A 10,055-nucleotide genomic window follows, 5' to 3' on the forward strand; every position below is an offset into this window, starting at 1 on the left:
CGCTGGCTCCCTCCCCCTCTCCCCCGCACTCCTCCTCCTCCTCCTGCTGCTCCTCTTGCTCCTCCCGCCCTGGTACGAAGGGCTTTTGCTGCTTTTCCCTCCTCTCTCCTCCCTGTCTCCTCGGCGGAGCGCGGTGCCGGGAGGCGCGGGCAGAGGCGCGGGGATGGGGCGGCCGCCGGCGCCCGACCCGCCCGCCCGCTCCCGCCGCCCGCCGCCGCGTCCCCTCCCCGGCCGGCGGGAGGCGGCGGCTCTCCCATGCCGCCCGCCTCGTCCCCTGCTCTGAATCTCTCTGCCCGTCGGCCGATCTGGGGAGACACGGGGAGGGGGTACGTCCCCTCGCACTTTTTTTTTTTCACCCACTTCTTTTTTTCTACCCTTTTTTGCCTTCCCTCCATTACGCCCCCTTTCTCCCCAGCCCGTTTCTCCTCCATCGGGGCTCTTCGGCGGCCATGCGGCCGGTCCCGGGCGAGCGGCTCTAACTCCTCTCCTCGCCCGGATGGCCCCCCGGAGCCGCGGGCGGATGGAGCCGAGCTACGTCGTGGGTATCTGCTGCCTGGTGCTGCTGGAGCCCGGCCGGGTGTGGAGCGGCGAGCCCAGCACCGGGGGGCCCGGGGAGAGCGGGAACAGCAGCCAGGCACCGCCGCCGGAGACCACGGTCCCCGCGCCCACCGGAGCGGCACCACCGGGGGGGGACCGCTGCCGCGGGTACTACGACGTGATGGGGCAGTGGGACCCGCCGTTCAACTGCAACGCCGGCATCTACCAGTACTGCTGCGGGACCTGCGGGTACCGCTTCTGCTGCCAGTTCAAGCCCGGGCGGCTGGACCAGAGCGGCTGCTCCAACTACGACACCCCCAACTGGGTCAACACGGGCCAGCCGCCTGCCCGGGTGGACGAGACCCCCGAGGACCCCACTCGTGACAAGACCAACATGATCGTCTACATCATCTGCGGTGTGGTGGCTATCATGGTGCTGGTGGGCATCTTCACCAAGCTGGGCCTGGAGAAGGCACAGGGTCCCCAGACAGAGATGACCGTCTCCAGGTAAAGGGGTCCAGTCCCCCCACCTTCCCCGCTTCATCTCCCCATGGGTAGCAGCTCATGTTCCTAGCCCGTTGCGTAGACTGAACCTGGGCTTCACCTTGGGACTGCCAAGAGGGTGAGGTGATCCCTAAAATCCCTGTCCCAGCATGCTGAGACACCAGGGGGTGGGTTGACTGCAACACACTAACCTGGCAGGGAGGGCTGGCAGCCAGGACAGCCTCCACGAGAAGGGGTGGTTTTACACCCATCTCCTCTCAAAATGACCTGCTCTGTCTCTTGAGGAGGGCATGTCCCTGGCTCAGGAGTGCCAACCCACCAGTCACTGGGGTGGGTGACATGTGAGCTATAGGACATGGCTTTCCCCCCGCAACAAATCTGTGGCTCCCGATGTCTCAGGAAGGTGAGACAGAGTCTGACAGTGTGTGGGGTGACTCTGGACTGCAGTCCCTTTGATCTCAGCCTTGCTTGCAGTGCTGGGGGAGACGAAGTGGCAACTGACAGTTCCACTGTGGCTGCTGCGCCAACTCCGTGTGCATGTGTGCACACGCGTCCACACGTGTGTGTGTGTGCGCGCCTGCGTGGGTGTGCCCTGGGGTCTGTTCTGTGCACCAGTGTGGGACACTGCCCTTGCAGGGGGCATCCACACTCTTACACCCCCTGGAGCACACCCTCCAGTGGAAAATTGGGCAGCTTCTTCCTGGAGCCCATGCCCTGTGGCTCTAGTCCCTGCTTTTCAGCTCACTCCTGGGGCTGAGCACAGGGCTGGCAGGGGGAAGGTCAAGGGGCAGACACACTTTGGCACTGGAGACCCCCTGCATCTCCCCCAACTCCTGTGCTGCTGCTGTGGCTGTTAGTGCATCTTCCCCTCTCCCTCCCGCTGCCAGTACATGCTTCGCTCCCCATTTTGGGGCTCTACTTTTCATCTTCTCGGTGAGGACATCAAGCCTGGAAAGAAACCCATTTTCATGCCATTTTGTTAAGGGATTTTAGCTTTTAAAAAAAGGAAAAGCAGGGCTGGTGGAAATAATTTCATTGGGATGATCAGGCAGCTGTCCTGATTGCAACCCCTAGCACCAACACACTCTCTCCTTCCCCTGGGGTACTGCCTATTTGGGACTTACGCAACCAATGGGTGCTGCACCCCAAATCCAGACCCATTCTACTTCTTGCACCCACTCAGGGGAGCAGAGGTTGATCACCCCTGGTTGGAGGAGGGTCATACTAAGTAATGGAGAATGGTCACAGGACCCTCCTGAGACACAAGAGGCAGTTTGGGGGGGATCCATGCTGTGCCCCCACCTTGGCAGGGAGCCTGTCTGTGTGCTGCTATGTGCCCACGCCTCCCCCTGCGTTGCCTGAGGAAGTGTTGGCACCTTGACAGGATCAATACGGCCTCCGCCAGCCTCCTGACTCCCCTTCCACTTGCCTGCCGCCGCGTCTTTTTTTGGTCATCCCCCCCCCTACCTCCTGTGAAGGAGATACTGTGCTCAGGGAGGGGTCAGACCCTGGGACATCCAGACCCATGTCCTCATCCCCTGCCATTGGGTATTGCCTTCTCCCACCATCACATGCTGGTGGGAGTGCTGCCACTCACCAGGGGCTGTTTTCTGTGGGTAGCCTCAATTCTGCGCTGCTGGAGCTGTGTGTTTCCCCTTGTCCCTGCCTTCCTCTAAACTCATGGAAGCCTGAATTTTCCCACTGAGTTTGGAGAGACAGGTGCCTGTTCTCCATAAAGCCACAGATCTTTTGGGCACTAGCATACAGATAGGGAGAAGGTGCGTTTTTCTCGTCCACCTTTGAGGGAAAAAATCAGAAGGACACCTTGATCATTGCAGAAGTCAGGAGAAGTCTTGCCCTCTTCTGTGTCCTGTGTCCTTCTGTGCCAGTTGTGACCGGCTCTGGTTCCACAGGGCTGGTGACTGGAAAGCTGTGGCAGGGCAGCAGTGGTGCATCAGGTGCAGAGCCCCAGGAACCAGGCAAGAGACCAGGCTGATTTGACTTCCTGGGTGCTGGGCTGATGGAGACAGTGCCAAATGACATCACGACATCAGCATCCAAAAAGGGATGCTATCACCTCCATTCCACTGTGCCTGGGCAGTTGGGGGAATACGCTTTGTCTTGGTGCCCCTGAGACAGCAGGGATATTTCTACCTGCCTTGCCACTGTACCCACACATGGCCCAAGGCATGGGCAGTGCCACCTTGCCTCTCCCCCAGCGCCTCAGGTAGGAGCTTCTCATTTGCTCCTTGGGCACCGCATCATGGCCTTGGGCCAGCTCCCTGTTGCACGGTCGTCTTGATTTCCATTCCTATCCCTCCCTCCCGCCGGGGTTTTTCCGCTCCTGGGAGGCATTTGTGCTGCCCTGGACAGCTCCCACTGCTGCTGCTTTCAGGTTTCTCTCTTGGGGAGTAAGGTCAACCACCTCCAGATGTCGTTTGTCATGGTTCTGGTCCTGGTCCAAACCCAAGAAGAGTGACTAGGTGCAAAAAGTCCATTAGTTCCTCCCTGATGGAGACACCTGAGTCTGTGTCCAGCTTGTCCTGAGACCCCCACACCTTGGTCATCTCCAACATGTCTTTGTCTCCTCACGGATTTGGCTGCTGGCCCACCCAGGGAAGTGGGTGCTCAAGGGACTGCAGCTACCTGGTTTGTCCTCCCGTCGTCATCCGCCTTCCTCCTGCAGGGCCTTATGGCAGCTCCGGCAATCCCCTCTCCTTCCTGCTCAGCTCATGCTTGGCATCTGTCCCCAGCACTTGCTTAGCCTGGCCAGACCCCGCGTGAGTCAGGAACACCTGCCTGTGTTTTTCTTCAGTCCCTGGATCTCCGAGGACGTTAGGTCCTTGGGGGCCTCCAGGATCTGTCCATGCCCATTACATTGAGGGCAAGCACGTGCCCCAGACCTCTCCCTGAAAACCTCCTGGGTGGGAATTGCAGTTTTGCAGCTGGTGTGAACGATGCTATGGGAAGAACTGGGCAAGAAGCAGCCTCCTAGAGAGTAGGGGAGATTCTGGAGAAGGGCAAAACAACTGTCAGGAGCAGGTGCCCTGGCAGCTGCAGTAGGTGAGTGCTCGACTCTGACTTTTCACTCCCTGGATCTCTCCGTGCTTTTTGGGGTCCCCCAAATATGGCCTCACTATGCATCCAGCCATTCTGGGTGTTTCTCTGGCAATGCTCAAGTCCAGGGCCATGCCTGTGGTTGATGTCCATGGTAGCAGGTAGTGGTGAAGACCTAGAAAAAGTGTTTTCAGGCAGTATGGTGTGCTATTAGGTGCTGCCCTGGGCTCTCTGGGGGACAAAAGAGGATCCAGCTCCTGGAGAGACCTGGAGGTCTGTCCCTAGACTGAACATAATGTTTGGGGATGCTCATTTCCACTGGGTCCAAGCTCCAATACCCACCACTGCAACTCCCGTTTTGCAAAGACACTTTGATAACCCCACGCCTTCCTGAGCTCCACCGGACAGGTGTCCCACAGTGCCTGTGCTGCTCAGTTGTATGGATGGGCACCCCTGCCCTTAGCAAACACGCTGTAAGCTGTGGGAAACTTGGGAGGTGAAGCTGAGTCTCTCACTGGGAGCAGTAGTGTGACCATCCGGGTGCTCACCTGTGGCTGCAGCGTGCTCTGTGCCTCCTGCAACGCTGCACCTCTGCTCCAAACCTCATGGACCCCACTCCAGCTCGCGGCAATGTCACTTCACCCCATCATCTCTCCTCTCTTCTGGAGGCCTGTGCTTCTGTCTCCCCATTGCTCCCTGCCCCCTTTCCAGGGCTTGCATACTCTCCTGCTGGGCTTACCAGGTATGGGGCTTGGGCCTCCCAAAAGTGAGTCAGGCCCTGGGCTAGGCTGCCGTGCCAGGTCAGCGTCCTGCTCCCACACAGGCACATCCCTTGGGGATGGATCAGGAGCACTGAGTGCTTCTTGCATGGTTTCTCCTGTGAAGCTCTCTTGGCCTCCATCTTTATTGCTTCTGGATCTGCCTCAGTGCTTGGTCTCAGGTCTTGCACTAGGTTGGTTTGGGGCATCTTTGTTGCACCATTAAGCAGAACTAGGTTTGCCATGGAGGTGGCTGCATGCCCACCCTGCTTGCTCAGGCAAGCTGGGTGCCAAGCCACCCACACACACTGCCTCATGTACTCTGCATCCATGGCCAGAGTGTGGATGAAGGCCTCAGTGGTACCATTCAGCAGAACATTTTACAGATGAGCAGTGCAGGTCTAAAGCTACACTTACTCTCTGTTCCCTTCCTCCATCAGCACTCCAGATCCATCTTGGTGTCGCAGATCACCAGGTGACCTAGGGAGATGTGGCTTGACCTTCCTCAAGCCCCCCAGCCACAGGACCAGACTAAGGCTCAAAATGCCCAAGGTGATGTTCAGTGGCACACAGTGTCACCCTCCATGTCCACCTTCCCTTCACTGCATCACCTGGGGATAAGCCAGGGAAGGGGTGCAGCCCCTGAGAGCCCTACTGGCAGCCCTGGCCAGTGGCACTACGCCAGGTGCAAGGGCAGGGTGAATCCAAGTGCTGCTGGTGCTGGGGACTTGTGGGTGCTTCTCACCTTAGCAAAACAGCTCATTTATTGCTGCTCGAGCCATTGTTGTTAATTGTTATTGTCCATGTGCCTGGAGCGGTCAGCACAAGGGAACGTTTATGAGAAAGAGCATTGATGGATTTATGTGGAGAGAAGTCATAGATAAAGGATTGCTCAAGCTTCATAAATAGACCCGAGGAAAAGAAAAAATAATTTTAAAAATAGGTCAAATCGCATTGAACTTCCTGTTGAAACAAGCCTGTTTGAGCGCTGGCCCCGAGGACAGGCAAGAGCAGGCAGCGTCCAGTGGGGAGGGGCTGGTGAGCAGTACACCCCAGGGAAGGTAGGAGTTGACAGGGCAGCAGCTCCCCGAGTTGACAGCCCACACCCATGGCCTCGGGGTACCTGCCTCCCCCTGCCCTGCCTAGGCACAGCCTAGGCACAGCTTGTGCCCAGAGTTTCTCTGACTGCAGCATCCATGGCCTGAACTTTGGTTGGGTCAGTCTGTTGCAGGAAGGTTCCTGGGGAGGTGCAGGCTTTGAATAGCTGTAGGATTGAGATGCCACAGCCTCCCCAGGCAGCCTGGTCAAGCATTTAACTACTCCTTAAGGAAAAAAATAAAAAGTTATTTCTTCTGTTTAAACAGTGATTCCTGTTTCTGTTTGCACGTGTCACCTCATCAGCTTGACGCTGTCCTTGTTGCACCCTCCCTTCAGATACTCATGTACATTGGTAAGATCCCCCAAAACATTCTCTTCTCTAGGCTGAACAGTCTTAGCTCCCTCAGCCTCTCTTTGTATAAAAGATACTCCAGTCCCAACTTTGTGTCCCTTCCCTGGACTCTCTCCCGTACATCCATGCTTCTGTACTAAGCTGGAGCCAGCACTCCAGAGGTGTGGCCTTACCAGTGCCAAGCAGAGAGGAAGGATCACCTTCCTCAGACATGCTGGCAACACTTTGCCTAATGCAGACCAGGAAACCATTTCAGTGCCTTTGTCCCAAGGGCACTCTACTGGCTTATGGTCAACTTGGTGTCAACCAGAATCCCCAGGCCCTTTTCTGCCAAGCTGCCTTCTAGCTGCCAGGGTTTGCTCCTCGCTTGTTTCAATGTCTTCAGCTCTATCAGGGTTCTCTTGGCCCATCTGGAGATTAAGCTTCCCAAGAATGATGTGTAATTAACCCACAGGCAAGTGACCCTTCCTTGTAGCTTTGCTCTTGCCCCTGCCCTGTGATGTTGACTGAACACAAACTGGGAGGGAAAAGGCTTCCTTAGGTCCCCACAAGCATAAGCATCCCCCAGGCACAATGCATTACTTTTTCCCTTGTTCTCACTGCTTTTCCTTGAAATTCCAAGCATCATGTTCGCTAGGTTTTTGAGCGCTTTGGTGCCATGAGCTGACACATTTACCAAGTCAGGATTATTCCCCCCTCCCTCTCCAATTTGCATTTATGCATGTTGAGTTTAATCTGCTGTTTTATCGTCCAACCACTTGCTAACCATCAGCTCACGGTGTGCGTCTGTGAGCCAGCCAGAGCCTTTGAGGCGCGAGGCATGCTGACAGTGAGCTGGGGATTAGCGAGCCAAAAAAAGCCCTGAGTGGACACCCCTGCAATCTTGCAGGGATGGTCTCTGCAGGGGGAATGGTGTGTCTTCTCATCACAAAGCCCTGCACCTGCAGGAGCATCCCATCCTCTCCTGGGACTCGCTGCCAAAGGCTGCAGTGGCACGTGGCTAGGTCCTGCTCCAGCATTGATAACGTGATCCCTCTGCCACTACTGTTGTACCCTCCTCTGGCACCACCAGCATTGGTGCACCCTGCTCTGGCACTGACTGCCACTGTGCCCCACTCTGGTACCACCAGCATGCCTTGCTCTGGCATTGCCAGTGCGCTGTGGTGGGACTGCAGAATCTCTGTCCATGAATGTTAAACGAAATAGGGCTCTATCTTATGTAATGGTGTTTAATTTTTAATGCTGTTACTTACAAGGAGGGTGTTCTGCACAGACAGCGCCTGCACCAGAGGCTGCCACTAGTTTAATTCCCTCCCCGAAGGGGCACAAGTGGCCTCTCTAATCCCTTCCTTGGGGTCTTCTCTGTTTTGAAGGGACTTGACTGGAGGTGTTGCCTCCTCTCCCCTGTTCCACCAGGGAAGCATCCCAGAGGTGTTGCTCCAGCTTCCATCAGATCAGTTTCCTTCTGTCTCAGTTCATTGTACCCTTGCAGCCTGCTCCAAGCCATGCATCTCCCTCACCACTCTTGATGCCCCTGGCTCTGGGAGGGCTCAGCCCCAGCCAGACCCCAATTAGCCATTAGACTTGTTAGTCCTCCTGCAAAAGCTGGATTAGTGGCTTGGGTGCATTCTGGGTGCACTGCTCCCAGTGGATCTTTCCTAGCCCCAGGCTGCCTAGCTCTGCCTTCAAGGAGTGGAGTTCAGGGTTGGGATGCATTTGGGGTCCCAGGGGAGTAGGATATTGTTCTAACAGCCCTTCACCCCCTCTCCAGGACACTGACAGATCTGCTGAAGCAGTCAGGACACAGCCCCTCTGAGAATATGGACAGCCTCATGGGGGGTGTGCAGGTGCCTCTGGGCGAGGGGCTGGCCCGGGGACCCCCCAGAAACAGCACAGGTAAGGCACTGGTGTGGTGGGGAAAAGTAAGTTCGCTTGAGTGAATAAAGGCAGTGGGAGGGCACATCCTACGGCTGAGCTCCCACCCATCTCTGCCCCTCCAGACAAACCACCCTTGAACAACGCGGTGGCCATTGCCCCCGCACTGGGGCGGCCCCACAGCCACGGCAAGCGCCTGCCGCTGGCCAGCAGCCTGGCCCTGTCAGCCCCGGACTACACTTCCTACACCACCCTCAAGGTTGGAGGTGAGTTCTGCTGCCCTGGGGGTGGGATGGTGGAGGAGGGCATGCACCCCGTTAACCCCAAAAACCAAGTGGGGAGGGGCATGGGGCTCACAAAGGGGCACAGGCAGAACGAGCATCCCAGTTTCCCAATGCTCCTGGCGTGGCTGCTCACAGCAGAAACTCTGCAGCTCCTCCATCACTCCACCAGCCTGCTGTGCTGCCCAGCCAGTCAGTGCCCAGGGTCCCCCTGCAGATCCACTGCGCTTCCCAGTCAACCAGCACCCAGGATCCCACACAGACCTGGGGCACTGCCCACCCCATCAGGGCTCAGGGTCCACATGGACACTGCACTGCGCAGCAATCGGTTCCCCAGGATCTTCCAAAAGCACTGCCCAGCCAGTTTATTGCCAATATCGCCCCCAGCCAGTCAGTGCCCAGAATCCCTCCTACAGCCCCATCCCAGCCTTCTCCACCTCTGCACCTTCCCTGGGCCCCCCGTGCCAGCAGGAGGTCCTGGAGGGGTGACACTGCACGCCTGTCCCCACAGAGAGCGCCACCGAGGACTTCTACAGGCGGTTCGGGGGGCTGGAGCCACCCCCCGCCAGCACACTGACCTTCCCAGCCGAGACCCCGGTGCTGGCCGAGGGCTGCCCCCTGCCCAAAGCCAAGGGCCCCAAGGTGCCAGGGGGTCCGGCCTTCCCGGGGGGCTGGGAGGGGGGTCCCCATCGTGGACCCCGCCGGCCGGGCCTGGCCACCCTGCGCCCTGAGGGGCCACCCGAGGCCTTCGGCCCCTCCGCCTCGCTGTACGGGCAGCACCCGCGGCACCTCGCCACCAACAGCAAGACCGAGGTCACCGTCTGACGGCCCGTGCCATCGGGGACTGGGGCTGCCCCTCAGGCGGGAGTCGCTGCCAGCGGGGGCAGCCCGCCGGAGGAGAGCACCACAGGACTTAGACAAAGCGCGGCGCTGGCCAGGCCGGGAGACGAGCCGGCCCCCGGGATGGGGACTGCCGGCTGCACTTCACCTTCGAGGAGGCTTCGGGGACTCATCCGAGCAGCAAGTTTCAGGCGTCCTCAGCCCACGCCCGGAAGAGGCTGAGTCGGGAACACACTGGCAGAGCCGTACCCTGCTCAGGGCATGGGGGCCAACGCTGGACGGACTGGGAACAGATCCTGCTGGGGCCAGGCACCTTCGCCTGACGAGGTCCGGGGAAGAGCAATTGACTCAAAGCACTAAACCCATGCTGCCAGCAAAGCCCGAGCAGCCCCTTTGCCTCCCCAGCCTCCTCCCTTCACTGCCCCAGCCTCCACCTTGTCAATAAATAACACATTGAACTGTATGGCCTTGGTATGAATTGGTTGGGAAACTTCACACTGCTCACAAAACCTTCCCCCGGGGCAGCAAGGCACAAAGCCCACTCCCCCACAGGGCCTGGGGAACCCCCCACGATGGGGGACATGGTGGGAACACAGCTTCCAGGGCCAACTGCAAAACCCTTCAAGCAGCTGCACAAAAAACAGATCTCCTCTCTCTGAAGCTTAATGGTTCTGACAGAGTTTTACCAGGGGGAGCAGAGAAACAAAGAGATGGAGCGAAAGGACATTGTTCTAAAGCAAGGTCAGGTAACAG

The 10,055-nt window shown here is 58.1% G+C and overlaps 1 protein-coding gene across 1 annotated transcript; it reads left to right on the plus strand.

Annotated features, from left to right (window-relative positions):
• Window positions 1-224: 224 nt before the first annotated feature.
• SHISA8 (shisa family member 8) lies at window positions 225-9,765 on the plus strand. The gene is made up of 4 exons (XM_015626953.3): window positions 225-1,044; window positions 8,078-8,202; window positions 8,307-8,447; window positions 8,974-9,765. The coding sequence occupies exons 1-4, from the start codon at window positions 497-499 to the stop codon at window positions 9,285-9,287; spliced, it is 1,128 nt and encodes a 375-aa protein (XP_015482439.1). The 5' UTR covers window positions 225-496; the 3' UTR covers window positions 9,288-9,765.
• The last annotated feature ends 290 nt before the right edge of the window (window positions 9,766-10,055 follow it).

This window comes from Parus major, chromosome 1A, assembly GCF_001522545.3.
Source record: "Parus major isolate Abel chromosome 1A, Parus_major1.1, whole genome shotgun sequence".
Classification (NCBI taxonomy): domain Eukaryota; kingdom Metazoa; phylum Chordata; class Aves; order Passeriformes; family Paridae; genus Parus; species Parus major.